This window comes from Stigmatopora argus, chromosome 2 (assembly GCF_051989625.1).
Source record: "Stigmatopora argus isolate UIUO_Sarg chromosome 2, RoL_Sarg_1.0, whole genome shotgun sequence".
NCBI classification, from domain to species: domain Eukaryota; kingdom Metazoa; phylum Chordata; class Actinopteri; order Syngnathiformes; family Syngnathidae; genus Stigmatopora; species Stigmatopora argus.
Genome location: NC_135388.1, coordinates 8,058,439 through 8,085,093, shown reverse-complemented (window position 1 = coordinate 8,085,093; position 26,655 = coordinate 8,058,439). Strand labels below are relative to the sequence as shown.

Sequence of the window (26,655 nt, the reverse complement as noted above, 5' to 3'; positions counted from 1 at the left end):
TCTGTGATCAAACTTGAAATTGTTGCTTAGGGAGAGTGTGAGCGGTGTAGGTCAGGGTTTTTGATTGACAGTTTATGTACCCCAACTACTGGATGTACTTCTAGCCTTCACATGTGCTGTAAATATATTGGGGGTTTAACAACATTGACTTGAATTCTCCCATCAAATTTCAGTAATAGGATGTCTATGTGCCAAGTATGGACAGCACACACCAGCACACATGGACTGATTTTCAGGGAAACACAAGTGGCTGAGGTCAGTGTTCTGCTCGCCGTTTCGACCTCACAACACTCTGTCGCTCGCTCATATCCCGTGTGCACCGTGTTTGTCCGCCCTTGTCGGAGGAAATGAATCACTCGCGCACATGGAGTATCTGGTACGAGACCGTCTGAGCCGCTTTTGGAATACTGATGAACTGGCATGAAATGGAGGAATGGGCAGTGCAGTCATTGTCAAGATGTTATCAGATTTCCAATAAGACTGATAATTAGGTTTAACATCCAATTTGGCGTTATTTCTGCGTAAAATAAAAATGGCCCACATCCCTCTTTTAAATGACATTTCATAAATTGAGTTGTTGCTTGTCTCCCGATGTAACTTAGTACTTAATTATGGTGTTTGGGGTCAGTAGAATGCAGTCAAATTTGTAAAATAATTAGTTTTGAAAGATAAGTGATTAAACAAGATTAGTGTGGAAAGACAAATGGAATTGTATTTAATTTGAACTGATTATAAAGAAGAAGAAAAATAACAGTATTCTGTCGTGGGTTAAATTATTTTGAACAGGGTATAGGGAAGTAGAAGGGGTTTAATAATTGGGTGTTTTCACAAATTATCAGTATACATTTTTTATTCTGTGCTTATTTTTCATCTTCACTTCCTATGGTTACGATGTTTTTTTTTAAATTTCTTTTGTAAGTATAGAAGTAGCGATATGATGGACTGATCGTTAATGGAGAAAAGGATAGGTTTAAAGAAGCTTATGCTTCATCCTATTCCTTTTTGGGCATAAACATTTTATGATTATTTTATGTTTAGTTTTGTCAGATTTGTTTTCTTTTCTTTTTTCTTTCTTTCGTCATAGTCTGTCCAATATAAGGCATAAAAAACACAGTTGCATACTTCCATATAGGAGAATTCAGTGAAAAGAAAGTGTGCTGTGTTTTTATGAATAGCATCCACTAAAATGCTTGTCACTCCCAGAATGACACCTTGTACCCAAACATACGCTTAGCCTCCAAATTTTAAACCACAGCTCTTATGTTCTTTTTCAATGAGGGAGATTGGCTACTGCCCAAATCTCTCTAATTTGGTACAATGAGGCCCTCATTTCAAGCACTGAACACCGTGTCCACTTATTGCTTCTTCAACGTGTGCCTGGCTGATAGAAGCAGGGAAAGAAGTCAAATGAGATTAAATGCTCCTCTTCAACAATCATTTGGCAAACTCTTCTTGGAACCCTTCTATTTAGGAAATATGGGGAGGTTGGTGGGCACTTCCTGGCCCAAAATATACGTTCTGTACCAGAATCACAATGCATTATAGAGTTGTCTAGTCCAGGGATTCTTGCGAGAATTGCATTGTGAAAAGGAACCCCACCAAAGCTAATTTGAGCCGTTTTATTTTGTTCCCTACCCAAAAAAAAGCTAACTATGGACTTTCCTGGTAGGAATACGTTCTAAAAGGGGTTCTTGCTATTGACATATAGTAGGTGAAAACCACCTAAAGATTTTACAGTGTGTGTGGGGTCTGTTCCGACACAATCAATGCCTTATTCACATTTCCAAACTGTCGTATGATTGACTGGCATATAGTCATCTTTTTTGCCCTGAGTCAGCTCTGATAGATTCCAGCCCCCACATTGACCCTGAAAGGCTGATTAGTATAAAAACAGGGATAGATGCCCAGCTACAATACTGAAACACTCATGTGGATGAATACGATTTGTGCTTTGTTTTGTTTATGGTATCTAGCACATCTACAGACAGATTATTGAGCTGACAGTGCAAGGTCAAGACATTCATTCACACATATCTTGGGCATCTCTGCGTCATGGCTGTTGTGCACTACATGTCGGATGAGTGCGGGTGTTGTGCGTCATGCCAGTCAGGATTAGTCCTGTTTGGATGCTGTCAATGTTTAAAAGTGGTGTTTTGTCAGTTGATCCGAGTAACAAGGTGGTTTTTATCCTAACACATATCTTGTATTAGTGTGTGTGTGCGCGTGTGTGTACCTGTGGTTTGTTGACGCAGGCAGTTTGCTGGTTGAGAGGCTGTATTTTACCATCAGATGAAATGCTGCTTTGTGCGACCAGTGACAGAAGGTGTATTCATAGACTGTATCATGCCTTATACGAATAGACACCCACTTGAGGGTGTCAGACAGTGCATTACATTGACGGTTTGCCATACCAAAAGGCTTCCAACGTGATTGATTGGTGATTTTCTTTCATTTGCCTTGGCTGAGACCTACTGGCTCCGTTCCAAAAGCTCTTGTCATTCACTATCGGATCTCCTTTTGCCAGGTTTATTGCTTCATCAGCTGTCGCTTTGATAGATGCGCGCAAGTGGGAATGCGTGGCCATCCTTGCCGATGATGTGGGTATTGACGAGATGCTAACAGAAGCGAATCTCAACAGGTCACGTATTGATCAACGGAGAGTTCATCACTTTGATTAATTTTCTTCTCTGGACTCTCGCTGATGATGAAGTACTGACATGTTCCGTCTCGGCAGGATGTCTCGTGCGTGAAAACAAGTGATGTCTTTTTAGTGGTCATGACACTTAAAAATGTCCATTTTAGACCAAAGTTAGTCATGCATTAAACTTTTTTTTCCTTTAAATCGGCTAGTGTCAGTGGTAAAATATACAGGTACTTTCTGTACAGATCTCTAAATTATAAAAATGATAATAATAATTTTTGATAATTAATCATTTGAAATAATGTAGGAAAATTGATGCCATTACGGCACTTCTTATTGAACAGAGCAGTGAGGTGCAATCAGTTCTATTTATATTTCTATGCTTATGACAATTTTTCTTTGTGCCATTAACGGTGCTCTAGCATCCGACTTTGTGATTTCCCGCCATGCATGTTATTACGAGGTACATAATGGAAGTGGGAAAAAAGGCAGCAATCCATGGAGGAGTTCTCATATTGGCCTTCACATTTGCTTATTTCTATTGTCAAGTTCAGAAAAAATACTGAAAGCGAAAGCTAGTATTTGTTTGTTTTAATCTTGTAGAATTTTGATTGCAAGCAACTAGTAATTAGTTTCAAATCGAGTATGCCTTGATAAAAGGTTATTTGAATGACTTAATTGATAAACGTATTTATTATTGTTTTCATTTATGCTGTTTATTAGTTTTTTCCATTTACCTTTTGAGAATGTTAATGTTAAGTAATTAACCTTTTCTATATTTTTCAAATTTATAAACACACACACACGGCTATATCTTTATCTTATTTTGCAGATGGAAACATTCCCAATTACATTATGTACGCAAGTGCACAAAATATGTGACTATCAATGTGTCCATGACAAATATGACTTATGTTGTTCATGGTTTGGCAAGTAACTGGAGTTTATCCCAGCTAATTTTGGCCAAACGCGAGTGGGAAGTTATAACTCAATTCAGGCCGTCTATATCTTAAATCATGGTAGTGAAATATTTTAGTTTTTTTGTTGTTGACTTCTAGCAACCTAATCAAGCATGTTTCCACTCTCTCCCCCAGGACCCATCCTTCACCTTGCTCCTCCATGACAAGCTGCAAGTCCCCAACAGTTCCCGACGGGCGTGGAATGAGCGTGATAGTCGCTGTGAGGTGTGCGCCACTCACCTCACGCAGCTCAAGCAGGAAGCTGTACGCATGGTGCTCACCCTGGACCAGTGGGATTTGTCTCCCTCGTCATCTCCCCCTCCCCTACTTGGGCGCTATGCATCCCAGGGAGCTTTGGGAGCGTCAGGCTCCAGGGAATGGCCATCCACATTTCTCCCCTCCTCATCCTCATCATCGGCGGCGGCCGTTTCGCACCTCACTCGCCCCTCGTCGCCTTCCCCAAATCCGGGCCAGATCCTGGCGCCGACCTCCAGCCACGGACCGTCCACTTCCGGTCACGGGAGTCCTTCCGCTGGCCAAACGACTTCCAGTTCTCCCTCCAACCAGCAAGTGCACAGATTGGGCTCCAAACCCAGCTCGTTGGGGCTCGGTGGCGTGATGGAAAGACGGAACGGGTCGCCCGGTTCTGGAAAAACAGCGGTGACCAGTCAACAAACTGTGAGTGCAGTAAACAGTCCAGGGAATAGCAGCACAAACAGCAGTAACAACACGGCAGGGCATCAGCACATGAGCAGAACTAATGGAGGAGTTACACTTTATCCGTACCAGGTAGGCTATCTCGAGAGTTGATCACATTTCTTTCATCAAAGGCCTGTGGTCTTGATGTACTCGATCTCAGGGAGGACGTGGCCTTCTATCTGACAGGTGTCCTTTACTCGGACAAAGGCTTGCTTAAGGGTGAAGCTAGACTCTGATAGGATTTGTTGATCGGTCTACAGAGAACTGCATTACGTTACATTAACAGCATTTATTTTTAGCTTATATCAAATTATGTAGTGCAGTTGGACGGGGAATAAATTGTTCCTTCTCCATGTGGGTTTTGGTGTAGCTTTTACAACAAGCTCTTATTCTTCCTCAAGTTGAAGTGGTTGGCATGGCATGTGATACCGTAGAGGCCACTAATTAAGGAAGCTAGAATGAGTATGCAGGACATTGTACATTCCAAAGTACTCTTCTTCTGACCAACATGCACCCTTGTAATATTTCAACTGTCCCGCCAAGAAATGTATTATTATAAAATTATCTAGAAAACATAGAATGCTTGTAATTGAAAACTCAAGATGCTACAGAAAAATAAAATAGAATAAAAAAAAGACACTACCGCTAAAACTAGTATCTCTTTAAATGGATATGGGGAAAAAATACAGTATAGTTATAACTACAGTATCTTTTTTTCCCTCAGAAAATAAATACATCCAAATTTGCCAAATTTCTTGTGGGGTTGGGGGGGGGGATGTCACCCCGCATGTTTTGTTAATTGTTATTGTATTTAGATGTTACAAATGTAACAACATGGATTGAACTTGTAGCATAGTCACTGGCAGCCAATGAGTTAAATAAATGCGTATCTGTAAATGATCACTGCCAGCCCTCCCACTCAAATTGGACTGGATGTCAATCGCCATCAGTGGCAGCCAAAAAATTCACAACCAAAATCCACAATGTGAATAACTCATTACAACATCACCACACTTTCCCAAAATATACTAATTAGGAGGTCAATCGAAGTCTTTAATTTAATGATTTTATATTTGCGAATGACCAGGCGACATGTCTCGGGAGATCCGACGCCAAAAGGAATAGGATCCAAATGAACTGAGATCATGAAATGAATAAGCGGCAGAAGCTAAAGGGAAGGATTAGCCCAATCATTACTGGTTCCCAGGACTTTAGCCAGTGGAAACAGTGGGGAGATAATCTGCCTTTATTAGTACAGCAGGCTTGTATAGTAGAGGGACATCTAATACGTTTGCATTTGGGATTAATTAGTTAATGTAGTATGCACTCATTAAGTGACGGGGCGATAACACCCTTCCGCTATTCTCGTCAATTTCTCACTGTCCACCTTGAGGTACCAATAGCTTTGTCTTTAAAAGGTAATAATAATCTTTAACTGAAATTAACACATTATTTCATTTATTATGTTTATGGTACTTTGTTTCATCCCGCCTGGAGGTGTATTAGATATATGAAAAATGTCAATTCTCCCTGGATAAAATGTCTTTTCAGCACTAAAATGTTTTGTCATAAGACCACTGGAGAGTGGAGGTGGTTAGAAATGTAATCCCAGAGACTCCTCAAAATGGCAAAATGGTTTAGGGGAGACAGGAAGAGAGGGAACGAGAATAGACATAGGAGGGGGAGGAAGAAATCCTGCCTGCAGTTGTGAGTGGTCCAGAGGTGTACATGAGAGACTCCAGGGGAGATCCTGAGGTGTGCGTGTGTGGGCTGGGAGGGGGGGCATGCAAACGTGTTCTACAGATGTAATAATTCATACAGTGATAATTAGAACTCTAGAGACTATGTCACACCCCCTGGTACCACACTCATTTTACACTCATCCACTCACACACATACAAGTGCACACACAAAATCTTTCTTCTGTACTTATGTCCTATGCATATTTATCTTGTCTTCCAAAAATGTCACACACTCTTAATTCATATTTAGAGCCGGATTTGAATAAGATTGTTTCAAATCAATTTGGTTTAGTTAATTTCAAAAGGTCCACAATGTCAATGCAGCTGCCTCTCTCGGACCTATTTTGTTGGGGGGTAAATATTGTTAAATATTGTAAACAGTGTTAAATACTTCTTGTAAAAATTCTATTGAGTTGCGTTAAGTCACAGCTTTCTTCCTGGAAAGTAGAAGCCCGCCAGGCTTATAAAGCTGTGAGGGAAATCCTTTAATTGCTGAATTTGTTTGCAATTTTGCTCATGTTCAAATTGATTCTCATATTGCTGACTTAAAAACAATATATCGACAGAAAAGTGTACTTCCAAACATAATTATTAACAAGATCTGGTGAAAAAAAAAATCTAACAGTTTTGACAAGGCGGAAACTATTGCCACCATAACTAAATGTCACGTTACAGCTTTCTTCCTGGAAAGTAGAAGCCCACCAGGCTTATAAAGCTGTGAGGGAAATCCATTAATTGCTGATTTTTTTTTGCATTTTTGCTCATGTTCAAATTGATTCTCATATGGCTGACTTAAAAACACTATCTACAAAAAGTGTACTTCCAAGCATAATTATTAACAAGATCTGGTGAAAAAATAAACATAAAATCTAACAGTTTTGACAAGGCGCAAACTACTGCCACCATAACTAAATGTCACATTAAATTATTTTTCTCTCCGGCTTTGTCCCTCATAAAGTTTCATCCGCTGTTCCATTTCAATACAGTGCCTTCAGTGTGGTTGGTGCATGTCTTTGTTGGAGTTGGGGCCTCTTGTGGGAGGTGTGCAATGTCAGTGTTGCCCCTGTAAATTTTGACAGTAATGTCTGTTCGGCAGTAGAGGAGAAATAGAGCAGTATCATAAATCACCCGTGTTTAGACTCGTACCCCTGAGAGAGGAGAAGCGAAATGGGGAGGAGCTGCCAACAGCGATGATCGAAAGACACTTTGTAGAGTGGAATACGAGGAGAGCTCACAACAATGCCATGTGAAACGATGCTGAGGGCGACGTGTTCATATGTATGTAGGCAAGAAAGGGGATTAAAGAACAGTTTAAGGGTTCCGATCTTCTTGAGAAGAATGATTTTGATGAAACAGGAAGTCGAAACAGAGATGATTAAGCTTCTTTAAAACTTTTTCCACTGTATTTTAAGAGTGTGGTTGAAGTTGAGATTGGAAATGAATTCCAGTTGAAAAGTAAATGTAGTCTATGTGGTGTATTTCTCTTTATTTTAATCCAATGCACAGCATCATTGGCCCATTTAAGTTTTCCTTATCCATTGATCTCACTGCTTTTACTTAAGTGCAGTAGAGTTATTGGATTTGTTTACAGGTAGACAGGTTGTGTTCCTCTATTTTTAGCAGACAAGACCACACACGCGGTCCTTGTATATTTCCTGAATTGCATCCTGGATTTTTTTGTTTGTTTGACAGCATGGCCTGCTTTTGCAAACAGATTGGGGGAATATAATATATCTAAATGAGACATGAGGAAGGTGAATTTTTTGGAATTGGACGGTGGCTCATAATGAAGATAAACGTGTGCACTTTTAACCTTATTTATGTATTTAAAGGAAGAACATAAGAGAGTTTGGCCAATGGGCAAACATGACCAATGTGTGAGACTGCTTCTCTTTAGAAACCAAAGATGGTAAAAGATCATTGTGAAATATTTGTAATCAGAGAATCTTTCGAGAAGGTATAAGTAGAGCTCACTTTAACACAAAAAATATGAGTCATCATTTACTGGCTGCGATATTATTAATTGTCAAAAAAATAGGTATCGAATTGGCCTCACATCGTAAAAAAGTATTTTTTTCCATAATGTCTAAAAGTTTTGGCATATAAAATGCATTTCTGCACATCTGATAGAGCAATTTTACCTTTGATGCCATTATAATTTAGAGCGGAGGTTTTTCACGAAACACTCCCAAATCGATACAATATCATATCAATAAATAAATATAAAAAATCAATACAGTGTTAGGATACTACTGAAATAACCCCCTATTCTCGTGGCAGAAGATGAATGAGTCTTTTCTGCCTGGCCTTCCACATTCAGGAATTCAGTAGAAGCATGCACAAATGAGTAGTCGCTGCACATTTAATAATGCAGCACAGTGAGCAACTGGAAATGGCCATCAATGCACAGAGGAGTGTGGTATAAACTATGGAGGCATCTCATTTACTAGGGGTGATTTATCAAGGTAGCAACCTGCATGCTAGGATCCTATAAAGGCTTTTGCAGTCTGTTCACATGCACACATGTGCATGCATGGAGCCCTTTTACTTACAGGGAAAATAGTACACCTTTTATTAGCGCAGTGGAAGCATCGTAAACAATAATCCGAATCTATTTAAAGATGGCAGGCGTATATATACACCTATGTATAAATCTTGTGAGAGCAATTGTTTGAAATCACACTGTAAATGTATTGATATATGTATATCATATGCAGTCGTACCAAGTAGTAATCAACTAAAAGAATGGTTTGTATAACCATAACATCCTCTTTATAAGGTTATTTTAAATACTCAGTGATGCTGTGAGGAGTTCAATTTTCTGGAAGAACATAATCATAATGTATCCTACTGTAAATAGCAATGCAAATATACAATAAGTACATAATTGAATAGAATGTAAAGATTTAAACAATTTCTTTTACTACATTGCAACAGAAATAGAAATCTGCTCATTCCAATATTTATGCCTCAATCAATCAACAAGGGGACCGAGAAGAGTTTACTGAGCTTCAGTAATATTTGTAAATAATGTTAGAGATTTTTAGGATGATGTACATATTTTATGATATCTTATGTTGTCATTGGAAGAAACACTGAAAGTATACAAGTGGATTAAACGTAAAATTTTAAAATCAACATTCCTCATTTTTGGATTTCTCTGTTGTTTCTCAATTAGATCTCACAGATGGTGTCTGAGGCGTCCAGGGAAGGTTTGACTGAGGCTACCCTGAACCGCTACAACACACACTCACCTTCACATACAAACTCAACAGCGCACACAAATTCCCCCTCACACACTGCGGCGACTACCACTTCACAGACAAGCAGCTCTTCAGCAGCCTCCTTCTTTGCCAGGTAAGATGCACTAAGCCAGGGGTATCAAACTCATTTTTTGTCGTCGGCCACGCTGTAGTTTTTATTTTTTTATTTTTTTTATGTGTGCCAACTAGTCTGCCAACGCCTATGAAGATATTGCCCAGATAAAATTCTAAATGTTGAGGAATCGTCACACGATTTTCTGAAATGACTCAAAGACAATTCAACTTTTCCACTCTACATTTGCCATTTTTTTGTTTTGGCATACACCTGAAGTCTCTAGCATCAGATTTAATCAAATGCAAAAACATTCAACTTGACACAAGGCTAATAAGATGACTATTTTTGATAAATTATTTATGACTAAAGATGCGAAGCTCAAAATGAAAACTGAATAATGAATTATAACAAATTGCATCATCAAAACCTGTGAGGCTTTGTAGAATTTCCTATAAAGCATGCGCATCTATAAACACACTCTTTTGTGTGTATTTTCCTCCATTTTTCTACACTTTGACTTTCTTCACCTTCAAGGTGTCCTGAGCAGATTGCAAAGTCAAGTAGAATTCCCACTAACACGTAATCATGCCGTCTTTATAGTTTTTCTTTTGTCACCTTTGAACTGGGAGGCAACCAGGACACTGACACACTCAAACACATCTGGCCGACATTCCAACCAGGCACAACCAGCTGTCTTTACAAGCATCAACGTCCACCGTGAAAGAGCACATAGTTAGCCAAATGCTGCAGGTGTCAAGTGCACCGTGTTGTGTGTTTGTCTTCCCTTTGTCGTCGTGTAATTGGATCGTGTTTCCGGTGACGGCTCCTCTTAGAGATATCAAAAGGGGGAAAAAGTGGTTTCTTTCTTCCAAATGTGACCTTTACTCACTCACCCCATTTGTTTCGCACATCAGACACACCTTTGCCTGGGTGTGTGCATGTGTGTGCGTGTGTGTCATAAGGCTAATGGTGAACAAAACTGTTTATGCAGTTCTTTCTGCTTGGCTTTGTGATTGTGTTCATAGTAAAGGCATCCATGCAATGCAGCTAAATCCCTTGGCTCTCATGCCGTTCACCATCAGAAGTGGGCTGCATGCTGACCACCCTTATTAGACACAAAATATAATCCACTATATCCCAATGCCCGGTTCTTCATACGATGCCGTGGTCCCAACTTCATCCATTTATCTTTTTGCTCCTTCCTTACTTCGTCCCTCTCACTCCGCACTGACCTTCCACATCCTCCATGGCAGCGCTAATGCATGTATGACTAATATCTTTCATTAGTGCCATTGGCCGTGTGAATATGTCATGCTCCGAGTGAGGTTGGCTCACTCTGGTTTCCCCTGCCGCCGCTGCAGTGACCCTCTGGGGACTTAAGGCGAAAAGATGGAGACATGCTGTAAATGCTAGGTGTTTGCCGCTGGTGCGCCGATGGGGGAAGGGAGTGTCTATCAGTGGAGGAATTTTTTACTGCATGCTCCGCCGATTGCCTCTTTGGGGATTTGTGTGCTGGGTGTGTGTGCGCCTCGCCTGAGGTAGCAGAGTAAATGAATTGGTCCCAAGTGATCGGAGAAATTGGAAAGGTGTTGTTATTTTGGAAGGAGACTGGCTAATAGCGAGGGGATTTCTCTTTAAATCTTACTGTCATTCATGCCTTCTTAAAAGGGGCCCCGAGCCAAAATGGTCAGTTTTTCACAAACTCCGTTTAGGAAATTGACATTAAATTTTAATAGGATCAATTCCTTTTAGAACAATCTGTAGATAACAATTTTGTATTGCAATACTCTGCCTTGGTCTGTTGCTAGCAAAGTAATAGATAAAAAAACAACCTAGAAATTACTTTGAGATTACTTCTACACTGGACGTAAATTCCAATTCCTTTTCCTATATACGACATGCAGCAGATTTTGTGATTTGTGAGTCCAATTGCCTTTTTTACTCAATATACTTTGTTTTTGTCAGAACAATTTGCAAACTCAACTTAAGCAAAAGGGTTTTCTTTCTCGGAAGGACATTTAACATTTTGTGGAACGCTAGATGCTGAAGGTGCAAGAGTCAGCAAGGGGCAAAGCGAACAGGGTGCCACAAGAAGGATAAAGAATAATTGGGGAAAGGGGATTAAAATGCAGGGCAGATCTGCTGCTTGATTGCAATGCGAGAGGGATTGAAGCGAGAGAGGGACAGCCCAGAAATGAAGGAGGGAGACGAGTGGAGGAATGAACAAAGAGAATGAAAGAAGGAGGGAGGGTTATATATAAAAAGGTTGGAGGCTGGCTGACGGAGGAAGTATTGATGGATGGGGAGGGGGGGGGGGGGGGGGGGGGGGGGGCAGTCCAGGGATAGAAAACAAGTGCCCTTCATTTTAGTCCTAGATTGGAATAGATCCACTCAGCCAAATCCCAGGCCACTTGTCATTAAACGATGCCAATTAGACATGTAGGTGTTCGCGTACAGCAGACAGAACACGCACAAATGCACACTCATAGAATGGGTAAGCAGTATTTGTCAAATGGATGGATTTGACAGGCGGCTTACATTGACTCGTTGTGAGACAGTTTCTGTAATCCTAGGACTGACATTACTGCAGAAAAGTTCCTTCAAGATTTGACATTGCATCGATATGGAACAAGAAACTAACAATTTAAAGTTAGTGAAACATATCCAGTGGGAAACAATGAATTGTGTCAACATGCCAGGCTTACTACAAGTCAAAAATAAGATTCTTTTGGATCATTTCACTTCAGTAATTCACATTGCACTTGTGTTTTGTTATGTTGTATATGTAAATTCTAATGTAATGTTGAAGTTTAAGAGGCAAACTGATTCATTTGACTGCAGTAGAGTTATATCCAATGAATGTGTTCGAAATCATGTGCATTCCAGTGGAAAGAATCTGCATTAGATTGAAGGTCATTTACATTAAGTGTTGTCTATTGCTTAAGGTTGGTGATCTTGGATTTCCATTGTAGTCATCACAAACCTGTTCACCGTTAAAATTATTTGTGTCACATCAGAGGTTACGCATAGTAAATTACGGTTCAAACATTGGCTTCACAGTTCTGAGGTTAAGGGTTTAAATCTTGATAGGCCAACAGAGCAGGGTACACCAAGCACCTTAGACAATGATAAATAAATGCAAAAGGCTCAAAAAGATAGTACATGGTACACTGAATGGGTATGCTATACCACAATATGTTGCTTCAATTGCATTTTTCCACTTTCCAAAATAGTCTCCAAAGAAACGATGCTTTAAATGGCTGAAAATTCAATTTCCAGTCCACATTTTATTGCTTGTCTGGCACTGTCCTTCCATTAATTTCGCACTCAGCACACAGCCGGCCATCCTCCCTTACCTCACACTCATTTCAGTAACCCGTGGCACTTAATTGAAAGCCAATGGTGTGAGATATAGCTCTTTGACCGAGTCTATGTGAGGGCAAGGGGTCCTCTCTCTCACACTACCCTCACGTGAATACATCTGAAGAATGTCAAATCGCAGGATTCTGACAATTTGGGAGCACCATTACTCCAGAATAATGTTAATAACCTGCCTTTACAAGTGGTAATCCCCAGTAATTCATAAATGACTAATTAATTTTCCCATTAAAAGGCTTCAATCGTCTTCTTTTGCTGACTTCTGCTTCACAGTGGGATTTTTTAAACTACTATAGGGGCCTCATTGGCTACCGTTGAGAGCCTCCGATGTCGAATCCATTTTGATTGGCCTGTGAATGAGCGCTGCCAGCCCTCAAAATCAAAATAGATTGGGCATCTCAAGCCATCAATGGCACTGAAACATGAGCATTCATAGCCAGTTCTCCGTGTTTAAATAAAATAGACATCCATCATTGTTAATGGCGAGTTAAATGTTATGAAGTTTACAATAAAAATAACTTTAGGGTGTTATTGCCATTCACAACCAGACAATATGGTCGTGGCAGGCCATTTCGCTGTTCCACTTATACTAAAATGAAAGTTCAATTTTCTCAATCACAAATGATTATGCTCTTCTCAGATAAGGAGAAATGATCACAAGATTCCAATATGAGTGAAAAAATGGCTTTAGATGAAGGGGAAAAAGGAGAAATTTAGAAGCGGAAGTCGAAGAGAGAACAAAGGAGAGCGCCTGAGTTGGGAATAGCAGCAGCAGAAATATAAATATCAATTTTAGTGGCTCCCTTTGAGGAGAACGCCACGGGGAATAGAGCAACAAGAAAGCAAATGAGCCACTCCCCATCCAGATGTTGTTACTTATGGAGACAACTGGGTGTGCACATGTTGTCCTATTGGGCTCTGCAATTAGCATTTCTCAAACTTTTAGGATGTCATTCCAGATCCATTTTAGCACGCAGATTTTATTCCATAGAAACCATCAATTCTGTCTTCTATAAACAAATGGCACTAATGTCTGTTTTCCGTCTCTTTCCGTCAGAGCTGCACAAAAACTCAATTTAACGTCCAAGAAGAAGAAGCTGAAGACCGCCACGACTGTGCCGCTGCCCGCGACGTCGTCCTTGCCAACGTGCGATAGCCAATTGTTCCCAACTAATTTCAGCTCCGCCCTCTTAACGGCTCCGCCCCCGGCACCGCCATGCCTTCTGCGTGCAGCTAATAAGATCAAAGACACACCTGGTCTAGGAAAGGTAAGAAATTGATTTATTAAAAATTGTACCGCATTTTTGCATTATAAATCGAACCTCACTATAAGTCGCACTCGCCAAAGAATGCACAATGAAAGGGAGACCAAAATATATAGCCTGCACTGTATAGGTTGCATTTTTATTGGGAGGGTGGCAGTTTTTTTAATGTATATTAAAAAACCAATCAGTCCAAAAATTCATCATTTGTCAATTTTTCATGTTGTTCAGTATTAGGAGTGCAAATCAGCCTCATTTATTTTCATAATTCTGAATTGAAGTTGGTTGCTTTTTCACTTGTGCTATATCCTACCAAAATAACTTACCACCGTGAAACATGTCAAACTGACAAATGTATCAACAAAACAGGTGCCTAAAAAGGTGTGAGGTATGCTTTGTGGAAGTGGTTGGGGTTGGGGGGGAAGTTGAAGTGGGTGCAATATTGATTATCCATGTAATGAGTTTTTAGTGCTCCTCCCCCTGACTGTGCATCCAAATGTTTGCGAGTGTGTCAGGGCGAGAAAAAAATTAATGAGTTTGATAAAAATAAAAAAGATGTCAAACAGATGTTGTCTACTGAAATACAAAAAGACAGCAGAAACGAGTGAGACCTCTCTCTTATACATCCTAAAATAAAGATGGAAATAGAAAGGTGCCTGTATGTCAGGACCACTAATCATTTGCTTTAAGAAGCATACCATCATCTACTGTTTAAAGACAACAAGATGTGCCTCCAGATTACAGGAACTGCATGGGAACTTTTTGCTCACTCACCTAATTGTGCAGAAATACATTTCGGCTTGAAAATGTGATTTCAAATGTCAAATGAAGAAATTCATTTTCTCTCCAGCCAATTAATTCTCATTTATTAACTAACCTTCATCTGAGTTTTTCTTCCATATGGAAGTGACAGATGTCTGCTCAGTATTAGCAACACTAATGCACGTACACACCAAGTCTGTCTCCCTCGTAGCATCTTCATTTAACCAAACCGGTTCTGCTTGTTTCTTACTCTAGTTTTTGCAAAATACACCCGTTTTTTTAAATCACTGTTGGGGCTGATATTGGGCAAGAAACTGCTAAACTACAAAATGTTCCTGTATAAGAAGTGTGCGCTAGATAAGACTTGACTGCTGTGATATAGAAAGGAAATTGTAATGAAGTACAGAGAGTCATATGCTGCAAAATTCTAACCCAAAAAACATGCTATACAAAATCAATTGGATCTCACCGAGAGCTAATCAAATACACGCAAATGCAGAAACGTGCGGATGAAAATGACTGGGGTGACATTTCTCGGGTAAAAATGTCACTAGCAGTGGGGGTCGACTTCCCCCCGCTGCCATGGCATTTGCACACATGCAACCCCCAACCCTGCACCTTGCACGGCCATATTTCAATGGATTACAATGTACAATGAAAAAAAAATCTGAGGAGCAACAAATCCCCTCGTGGAAAGCTGAGCGAACCATCCTGTGATACACGCTTAGTTTACGGGCCAATCTTAATATGGCAGAAAACAGATTGAGACAGCCCAGGTAAAGATGGGGGAAATCAACGTACACCGGTCAAACGCGTGCATGATACAAAACGCTGAAGCCTGCTTCAAAGCTGGAATATCAAATTAATCCAAATCCCTTGGAGGGTGTTCCTAAGTAGCATGTTTAGCTCACCTTTCTTTCGAGTATTGTTACGCTCTAGGTTTTAGGAGCCTCTTCACCTCACACTAATGAAATCAAACAGCTGCCTGCCTCTGTATTAGTAAAGGAAATTAGGCTATACAAAATGGACTCTTAGCACAATGAGCCATGCTATGCAAACATCGACCTCTCAACCTGTTTACAAACAATAGAGAAAATGGTACTCGGACATTTGGTCGCCCGGACGTTTGGTCGCCCGGACGTTTGGTCGCCCGGACGTTTGGTCGCCCGGACGTTTGGTCGCCCGGACGTTTGGTCGCCCGGACGTTTGGTCGCCCGGACGTTTGGTCGCCCGGACGTTTGGTCGCCCGGACGTTTGGTCGCCCGGACGTTTGGTCGCCCGGACGTTTGGTCGCCCGGACGTTTGGTCGCCCGGACGTTTGGTCGCCCGGACATTTGGTCGCCGGACGTTTGACAACATGACGGAGAGTTTACTGTTGAAACCAGCTCTCAAAATTATATTCATGAGATAGAGAGTTTAATATCTAAATATCTACTGTTGAAACCAGTTCTCAAAACTATATTCACCCGGGCGACCAAACGTCCGTCGACCAAACGTCCGGGCGACCAAACGTCCGGGCGACCAAACGTCCGGGCGACCAAACGTCCGGGCGACCAAACGTCCGGCGACCAAACGTCAGGCGACCAAACGTCCGGTCACGGAGAAAATGATGGATAGATGGATGCAGTGGTTTATTGTATCATTTGCAAAGTTTTTTTGCTCAAATATTTTCGGCTTTATACAGCCTGATATTAGCACCACAGAGTGTGAGTTGTACTAATGGCATATTTTTGACGATCCAATACAAAAAGTAAAAAACAAAACAAAAAAAAATAAATGGAAGCATTAGATATTCCTAATTGGACGCCAAAAGGTTATAATGTCCATGGGACAAAGTGACAACTTAATAATATTGAATACTCATATGAGTTAGCAATTTGATATGAAAAACAAACATGCGGGGGGAAAAATGTGCAAGTCAACAAGAAATCTCTCTCACCTGGTTATCCCTTCTTTCAAGTTCATCTCTTCACAATGTTGTCAGGGACTGGAGGACAGACAGCTTTTTTCATATCCCTTCATCTATGCACTCCACATTTTGCATGCACGCAGTTAGAGACTTGACCTTGGGGGGAAGATGTTACGATGACAGCTAATCAATTTTTAATAGCAGTAGTGATCCCTTTCACGCAGCAAACTGTGCGCGTGCCTGTGTGTGTGCTCGCATTCCCTTAAAATGAATGAGTGAGTCTGTTATGAGGCTGCTGTATTCCACCTTGTGGATGAAATATTAATGCGCTCAGTGATGGAAGAGCTGGAGCATTTTATTGATATGAGCACATCTTGACACTTATACAGTAGTTTCTTTTTCCCCAATCCTTTTTATAGTAAAAACTAAAATCATTATCTTCAGCAAATTTGAAATGAATTGCGTAGAATCAGAGTTTGTTGAAAGAACTTAATATTAGATTTGTGTCTGCGGTGTCATGAGGTTTCACTGCACTAGCCTGGAGCCAATTAGAGTACAGTGTCAGCCCCATATTGATTTTTTTTATTTGGTCAATAATAGTTTTGCAAGGTGGTGCAAAAGTGACAGGCAACCTTTTTTTTCCTCGGGGTTGTTTGTCAGCTTCAGCTGAAGTTACTACCAGACGCAGAACTGGAAGTTCAGGTGGAGAGTGTTAAGCATGGAAAAGTTGATATAAGCATCTAAAATTCTTACAATCAAATTGCACTGGAGTATTTTTTTCAGCATTTGAGAGAATCTGAAAACAAACGAATAAGTGGTGTCGCTTAAAAAGCTGTTTTTTACAAGGAAAGATAGCGTAGGTCAAAATATGTCTGAAATGTAAAAATTACATTGTGAAAATAACGCTTTACTATTTTGTGACAAATTCTACAGTGATATTAAACAAGTTACTATATTGTTTTTTTGTTGCACTTGTGATTTGAAAGTACCTTTTAAAATCCATGCGTTAAAATTTGCATGTATGTTTTTGTCAGGCTTCAAAAATTGCATTGATAAGGTTTGACATTTCTACTCATTTCCTATTTTCGCACAAGATTGTTCCTATCTTTAAATTAAATTTCCTTTATGCTCTATAAATCTACATGTAGTTGTTATCAAGTGTTGTAGTTGTCGTGGTTCAATCAGTTTAGTTTACGCTTTTAAAAACAAAGAAAAATATATTTCATTTTTAAAAGTCTACCTTAAAATTGCACCCAAAATTATGTTCATCATTCATTAAAGCCTACTAATTGTTAAAAATTCATATTCTGTTTTTAAATGTATTGAATAGTGTTTTATCATGCATTAGCACCATTGGTTTAGCATAAAAACAACAACAACAACACATCAATCTTTAAAAAAATACAAATCGAAAGGCCAATGCTGTAATGCATGCCTTTTAAATGTCCTTGAAATTACAGATATTTACCTTCCGGCCATTCAGTGTGTGCAACAGGAGGTGTTAGGTAAAACTATCAAATGGAAAACTGGGCCATTAGTTCAGAGTGCTGTGAGATGGAGATGACACATGGGAAGACTGGAGGGAATGGCCATTTGGAGATTGGGGTGAAGGGATGCGTGAGGGTTGTCTCACCATCTCGCTTCATCTTTTTTCAATAACCACAACAAAGAGTCCATTAGCTCCGTGGGCTTTCATCAACAAAGTGTGTCTGCATGAAATTGGCTGTGGCGCTTGGCCTCACATATTGATCCATACGAGTTTGGAAGTAGGCCAAGGATCCGTTGAGAATTCAGTCGGTTTCAAAACCACACAACCGAGCACAATTTTACCTAACTCGGGTCTAACGGGTCAAACTTTACGGACGATTTGCCGCGTTCGCCACCAGTTAGATTGATTGTTCGAGGTTACCGGGGGCAGTGGCCGGCTGTTAATTGTGGATGTGGTCCTTCGCTAAGCAAATCCCTGTTGGAGGTGGCAAATAAATCTTTTACTGGAGTGAAATAATCCAGCCGGGGACAAGCCGCTTTGGTTCGGTTGATCCTCACAATCTACAGCTTTTTAAAAAAAATGTACGCCTATGAAATGAATTTCAATTATATCCGAGTGAAATCCCTTTGAGTGCTCACCGGCCTGGAGAATCTCAAGCCAGCAGCTCTGAATCAATCAGGTGACGGAAAAAAAGCGATAGGATTCAAATTGAAATATCATTGGTTTAAAATGAAAAAAAAGGAACTGGCTATATCATTGGCCAGCAATCCTGAGGCCCGGGGCAGATTACAAATACACGGCAACAGAACACTGCTCGATTCTGATTGGACTAACAAAAAAAATAGTCGACAAAAACAATTGTGAGACGCAAAAGAAAAAAAAAAAGAGCAGAATTTCTGGTATATTTGAAAATACAGCTTGGAGTTTTACCAGGATTCAATTCAAATTTGCAATGTTCATAGATTTTGTATTTTAAAGTCTCAGAAGAAGGTTCCGTCAATTAATTTGGAAAGGCTTGCTGGATTAGTGTTTCTAAGAACGTTTTGTAATGTATGCAGTGCTTGAATTGAATCACATTAACGCTGCTAAATAATCTGCACCCATGTTCGACCCAGTCTTTTCACTTTAAAGGAGAAAGTAAAGAACTATCCCATTTGCGACGAAGCTCATTCTGTGTATCTTGGCCTTGTGGACACCACTTATTTACTCACTCACTTCCAGACAAGATGAAGGAAAAAAGCTCTCAAGAGAAGGGAAGATTTTACGAGTTGCGCCTTGTAAAGCGCACGACAGTAAAATCCTTCCTCCAGGCTCTCACTGACGTGATGGGCTCTTTTATTGGGGTCACCGGAGGGCATGTGGAATCCAAGTGTGTGCCGGAGTGTGTGACGGTGTGTGAGTGATATGCAAAGTGTTGACCTGGCACCGAGCCACTGCGCACTTCACCTGGGTCACGAGGTCGCACATTAATGTTCGCAGGTAGGCGAGAGGTATCATATTTAAATTGATCATTGTTTTCATGAGACTCAGACGCGCACGCCGTTTATTGAACTCGCTCTCCTAAATGGCCCATGGTCATTTAATGATGCAACCAAAGGAAAGCCTGTTAATATGTTATTAGATGTGAGTGGGCTAGCGAGATGAATGCGCACATAAACAGCAACACACTGCGTGCAAAGACCTCGTTGGATTTTATATCTCTTTTCCTACGAGGTGGGATACATAATATATGTTTAAATTGGTTACCAGGCACCAGAGAGGCTTTTATGCTTTTACACTTCATAACCTAGTTGTCGTTTAAGATGGAGCTGCTCAGTAAAGCACGACCTTGTTCAGCTCGCTTATTGTTTTTGTCCCCCGGTTGCAAAATTGGGCATTGAAATGAATAAATGATTTTTTGTAAGCAAAGACGGCAGCCGTGGGAATAATCGTTGATTAATTGGTCGTTAGGATTTCGGACAATTGCGTGAAAATGTTTGACGATGGATCATATCGTGAAGCAATGGAGGCAAAATTGAGTACACCACTTAGTTGTAACAACTTGTGCAATATTTTCTAACAATACAAATTACGTAGTATAATCGTATAAGACATGAAAAGGAAACTTACAGTGCAATGTTCCATTGATCAGCCATGTTGGATCGTCTTCCATTTCGATTCTGTTGTTGCGTCCCACTTGAAATGAAGGAAAACATTGATATGAATGCGTCCTTTGACAAATAGCGGCCATAAAAATGCACATTATAACAAATCAATGGTGCCACCATTACAATCAATCACTGTCACGGTTGCTGATGAATATTGAATATATCATATAAAACCAAAGAACTCTATTACACGACTACTAGAACCACTGTTTCCTTTGTCAAGGCAAACGAATCTGCGCCTGAACAAAAATATAAAAAAATAACACCGTATATAGTGTTCGTGAGATGTTCTCGAGCAATGTGAGTTTATCACTTGTAGATGTCCAATCCCTTTGAACTGGGAGGGTGGCTGTCAATCGCTGCTGACCTCTCACTTCAAATGGAAAGAACATCTATTGGCGTTAGGCAGCAAATCGACCAAAATTTGTGTTTCGTTGAATTGGACATTGTGACATGAGGGCATAATTATTGGTATTAGCTCCTATTTGTATTCTTTCGTGACAGGTTAAAGTGATGATGCGTGTGTGCCCGGCATCCCAGTCGGACACTGCCGAGTCCAGTTCTTTCCTCAAAGTGGACCCCAGAAAGAAACAGATTACCATCATGGACCCATTAGCCAATCAGACAGCAGGTGCTACCTCCCAAAAGAGAGCAGCGGCCAACCAAGTCCCTCCAAAGATCTTCACCTTCGACGGCGCCTTTCCTTCCGACGCGTCACAAGTACGTCTGTCGGTTCATCGCTCTCTCTCCAAGCTATTTTTATCCCTATTATATTCGAAAAGCTCTTGACCCTCAGCTCTAGTAATTGCTTCTTCATGACTGTCCTTGCCTTACCTGTTGCTAGGCGGAAGTGTGTGCGGGAACGGTTGCCGAGGTAATTCAGTCAGTGGTGAATGGAGCAGATGGGTGCGTCTTCTGCTTTGGACACTCCAAACTGGGTAAGATGCACACACAAAATAATAAACAAAGTAAATGTGTGTGCTTCGCATTGATCGGTGAGAGAAAGAAGGGGATTAGCATTTCTTTGTAGGCTTAAATCGGTTTCTGTCTTCCTAATCCTTTTTGAATGCAATCTTAAAGAGTTTGGAAACTCTCACTGCAGACTAAATCATATCACGGCCAACATGTGCATTCACAAATAAAGTCAATAACTCACCATGAGAGTGGTTCTGGAACTCTTGAACTTTAAAATATATCTTAAATCTTTAAATACCATCATTATGACCAATATTAAAGACACTTTTCAGGTTAACTGGATTGCACCTTAATGAAAAAATGCTCTTTTTATTAACAAGTTTCTTTTTGATCAGTGGTGTCAAACTCATATTTGTCACAGGCCACATTATAGTTTGGGTTTCCTTCGGCTGACCAACAAGGGCTGGCATTTTAATCAACAACTATTTTGACAGTTAATCATTTAGATAAAATGTTGACTTACACATTGACTAATTCCTTTTTTCAAGGCTCTTATTATAAAACATTTTATGGAGGATCATATAGGGACTTCTCGAGTTACAAAGGATCTCACGTTGGTGACGTAACCCCAAGTTAAAGTCGTAATTTAGGTCAAAACGCCAAAAAATAATATACTGTTGTCCACCCAGAGTGCAAAATTAGCCAGCAACGGCTATGTTTCACAAGACATATTATTGGGGGGAGGGGAGACCAGCCAGTTCTTAAATGTAAATATATTGACAACGTGTATTGAGGGATCGCAAAGACAGACTTGTGCTCACCACTGCTCAATTGTACTTGATAAATGTTTAGCGAGCGGTCTTATATCACGGACAAATCCATCGAGCAGCAGTAGGCTTTGCACTTTCAATCGATACAACAGTTGTACGAGGTGAGGTATTGCACTATGAGGACCTCCCACCCGTAGCAGCAGATGAGTGCTGATATAGTCCCCTCACGGCCATCCGTAGTAATGAGGCTGCATTACAAGGGAATTAAGTTTTTCACTAATTAAAATGGCGAAAGGAACACACTGAGCATTTATGGTGGGCTCTGTCTGTGGCTGTTGGCTGTAGACATGCTGGCTCAAAGTTTTCCATGAACACTTGGTAAACACCAAGTCTAAATGTGAGTACATTTATAGGAGGACCACCAAGAAAGCAGATGATGATTCTTTGTTGCAGTCCCAGGCCAACTAAATCTAGGATTTTGAACAGCATGTTTATCATTGCTTTGGTCTGAAATACATATATATATATATATTTAATCTTAGCAGTATATACAATGATAAACATGTTTAATAATGTAAGCGAAGAGTGTCTTTTTTGTAACTTCAAAATAATTTTTCCTTTGTGGCATTGTGCAGGATGTGGATTTAGTTTTTTAATTTGTTTATTTATTTTTTGGGGACGTATTTACATGTTTTCTTACTCATGGCTTTTTTTTTAAACGTACATTTTTGTTGTTCATTACTATTTCAATAACCTTTTCCGAAAATGCATCCTCCGAGGTAGTCATTCATTTATTTACAACTATTTATATATTTTGATTATTGCCCATCGCAAGGTACACGCTGACAACACCATTAGTATTACAATTGGGGACTGCAAAATATTGGTATATTGGTCCTTGGCCGTAGGTTTGAAACCCTTGTATTTTATGAATGCAATATACAACAACATAATTCATTCATTAAAAAGGGTTAAACGGGGTTTTTGAAGGTTAGTAAGGGAAATAGGTCATTAAAAGTCTCAATATTCTTAATTCTAGTCTGTTCATGTTTATAAATGTGTAAATTATTTACCATTTTTACCCCTAGAAAATCTGCACCAATTCACCTTTTTAAATAATTTATCACCATGAGTTATTCATACTAAATCCATAGACTTATTATTAGCAGTCTTCTCTGCATTAGTGGGCCTGACAGTGAGTCTCAATGCTCCAGGAAACATAGGAGACAAGCGAGAACATTGTAAATTTACACTGCCGCTGACAAGCACTTGATCCTCCGTCGTGTCACAGAACAAATCACACACATTTTATATGACAGGCTGCTCATGTCCTTATAAGTCTGCAGTGAGGTGTCACAAATTGTCTTAGTGGATTCTGATTTCCTGGCAGTCGGAGCAGGTGTGTGTGTGTGTGTGTGTGTGTCGTCTAAGACCGTGTGAGTGTGTGAGGGTGCCCGACGGGAAAAACACACTTATTCACATTGAATTTCACACCCTGTCTGTCTGATCCAGGCAAATCCTTTACCATGATTGGCCGCCACGACTCCCTGCAGACGCTGGGTATCATCCCTTGTGCCATCTCCTGGCTTTTTAAGATCATCAACGAAAGACGGGAGAAGACTGGGGCGCGCTTTTCTGTCCGTGTGTCCGCAGTTGAGGTGGGTGATTAATTTTGGAGCATCCGTCTATTGGAATAAACAGAGTTTCGTTAGAAGGCAAAGGATACAAAAAAGGACTGTTTTTCAGAGGAAGCTTCGTTTTCAAAAGCTTGTCATACAATTAGCTACTTTGTGTTTTACCCAAGGAAATGAAAATAAATAGTTCACAGATGTGCGCTTGTCTTTTCAAAAATACTTTTGTGATAACACTCATCTATGCAGTATGTATTTGTGGCTTTTGAATTTCATGCAAGTGAGGCATTTCTACTGGAAATGGTGCATGCTTGTGCTTCAGATCTTGACAATTTTTCAGTGTTGAAATGGGAATCATGAAAATCCATTTTTTAGATTCCCAAATTGACAAACATTTCCAAAGAACTAAAATACAGAAAAGAGACAGTCAGGTTGCACTAGGTGTTTATATTTTCTTGTGTATTGTTAAGGTTTGGGGCAAAGAAGAGAACCTGAAGGATTTACTCTCTGAGGTGGCCACAAACAGCTTGCAGGATGGACAGTCACCTGGGGTCTACCTGTGTGAAGACCCCATCTGTGGCATGCAGGTGCGCACATAGATATTTTCAAAATAATACAATCATATATATTTTTTTATTTTTTATTTTTTTAACAGTATTATCCTGGTAATTCTCTGTGTAAAACTGAATACAAATCACAGTGTGTGTTGTTATATGTTCATAGGATTAGAGCACATAATACAAACACATCTGTGTAATCCCTAACTAATCTGACATAATCTCATCAGTAATGATACCCCACAGCAAAACACGCACACTATCTCCCTCTCTCTCACATGCGCACACGCACACCAACAGGTGCACCCACATGAGAGGTGTAAATTGAATATGCCAATCATTCTAGAGCATGCTGGGTATTGAGCACATAACATCAATACAAAAATCCTCCTTTCTTGTTTGACTGTCTGTCTTCTTAAATCAACATCACTTATTTCCACATCTGATCTCACCTCAGCTCCAGAACCAGTCCGAGCTACGTGCACCCACGCCAGAAAAGGCAGCCTGGTTCTTAGATGCGGCCATTGCGGCCCGCCACAGCAGCCAACGTCCCGAAACGACTGAGGAAGAGCACAGGAATTCCCACATGCTGTTTACGCTGCACATTTACCAGTATCGCATGGAGAAGACTGGCAAGGGAGGAAGTGAGTTAGTTCTTAACAATCATATTTACTACCAGAGATCCGCCAACATTTAATATAGTGGCTCTCCAAGTGCCACTACCATAAATATTAAAATAGAGTATTCCCCAAAAGAAGACAAGGATTTGTAGTTTTTTAAGACACATTACACTGTTTCAGATTTGGGGTGAAAATTAGTAATGTACTTAAGGATTGATTTAGATCCCATACAATTTTGCCAATTTATAAACCTGGCGGTCTGATAAGCTTTTTCTTGCCCTTGCCAAAATGGTATACAAAGTGTACATAGGTTTTAAGCGCAATAGCAATATCTTATGTTTGATATGTCGACAAACTTGTGATAGCTGTCATATTTTTACAAGTGAAATTTAAAAAATAAAAGTCAAGGACTTCACATTCACCGTTTGAAATCATGACACGACAGTTTAGTGTTAAACCAAAAGTGTTTTTTTGTGGGTGTAAAACATTTCATTCCTATTTTCCCAACTTGCCAGTGTCGGGAGGTCGTAGTCGACTCCATCTGCTAGACCTTGGCAGCTGTGACGACGCCGTCCTCGAGGGCGAAACGCTGGGGAAAGGCAGGGAGAACTCTTCGCCCGGCTCGGCGCCACTGTGCCTTTCCCTGTCAGCCTTGGGCAACGTGATCTTGGCCTTGGTCAACGGGAGCAAACACATCCCATACAAGTAAGCCCCCGAGCGGACCTGTGCTAGAAATGACGGAAAATTGAAGACTATCGTTACATAAAATGGATGGATTGACATGTTAATCATCCACGAAGTCAATCGAAAAAATGAAGTCAAGCGTCCCCACTGTTAATAGCCTTTAATGTTTTATGTGGACTGTGAAGATTTCTGTCACATTTAAAAAGAAAGAAAAGTGTGAATGTATTACAAGAACCATTCAAACGTTTAAGTATTTTAATGAGTATTCTCTACATGGTTAATAGTAGAATTAGATTTTAGTGCGCCCGAGAGTAATAAAGAACTTGGGCCGTTTTTTTCCTCCAAGGTTTTCGGGATCAATGTCAGAAACAACACCTGCTCTTGCATATTCATCATGCGGTTTAGTGACGAGAGCTACAAGAAGTTAGAAAGATAAAGAGTTGAAGAGAGAGGCTGACAAAAGGCAAAGGGACAAACAAATGAGCAGAAAAATGCAGACATTTTTCAGTATGCATTAGTAGTCGGCGCTATGCAAATCTCTCTACCGTTATCTAAATTCCTTGTCCTTGTTTTACCTTCCTTCCTGCCTTGGTCTTGAGGCTATGTGGCTGTGCGCACCACGCTGGGTTAATTAAATCACCAGTGCTAAGATTTACATGCTGAAGCAAGCTCAGATCAGCAAGCAGGAGTTTTAGTTGGGTGGCTTAAGCCAATGTGGGATTGTGAAAGGATTTACACCTTACAAGCGTCAAGTGACTCGTTCATGTCACTTTAGGGATATTGAGTGGGATTACTTGATAGCTAGCTATTCATTATGAAATATGTTTGGTGATGCTTCGGCCTTGCTTGATTGTAAGCCACATACATTCAATGTTTAGACTCTCAGCAGGCATTTCATTAAATACATTACCAGACATCACATTTTAATTTAATGTAATTTTTTGACTGTGAATGGTGATGTTTCAGTGCAATTCATGGCACTCTACTTCGAATCCATTTTTACTGGGAGGGTGCTGTCAGTAGCAGCCATTGAGTTTAAGTAAGTACCTTGTAAAGGGTTTAAAAAAAAAAAAAGGTACGGCAATTGTAAAATTAAACAGATGGCAAATTTGGCTTTAATTCATCCAAAATAGCCACAATGGCTTGAAGGGATAAAAACGTGAATGGCACAA

General features: G+C 40.2%; 1 protein-coding gene across 4 annotated transcripts in view; it reads left to right on the top strand.

Annotated features, from left to right (window-relative positions):
- The window catches only part of kif26ba (kinesin family member 26Ba), a 57,950-nt gene that overhangs the window by 16,707 nt on the left and 14,588 nt on the right, over positions 1-26,655 (top strand). For 3 of the 4 annotated variants that reach the window (XM_077622824.1, XM_077622831.1, XM_077622815.1), the window contains exons 3-11: positions 3,736-4,389; positions 9,220-9,398; positions 13,795-14,005; positions 20,811-21,026; positions 21,151-21,244; positions 23,504-23,649; positions 24,093-24,209; positions 24,637-24,823; positions 25,315-25,504. In XM_077622824.1, the coding sequence (XP_077478950.1) occupies positions 3,736-4,389; positions 9,220-9,398; positions 13,795-14,005; positions 20,811-21,026; positions 21,151-21,244; positions 23,504-23,649; positions 24,093-24,209; positions 24,637-24,823; positions 25,315-25,504 (1,994 nt within the window). The remainder of the gene's footprint in view (positions 1-3,735; positions 4,390-9,219; positions 9,399-13,794; positions 14,006-20,810; positions 21,027-21,150; positions 21,245-23,503; positions 23,650-24,092; positions 24,210-24,636; positions 24,824-25,314; positions 25,505-26,655) is intronic. The other variant, XM_077622839.1, reaches the window with a different exon arrangement.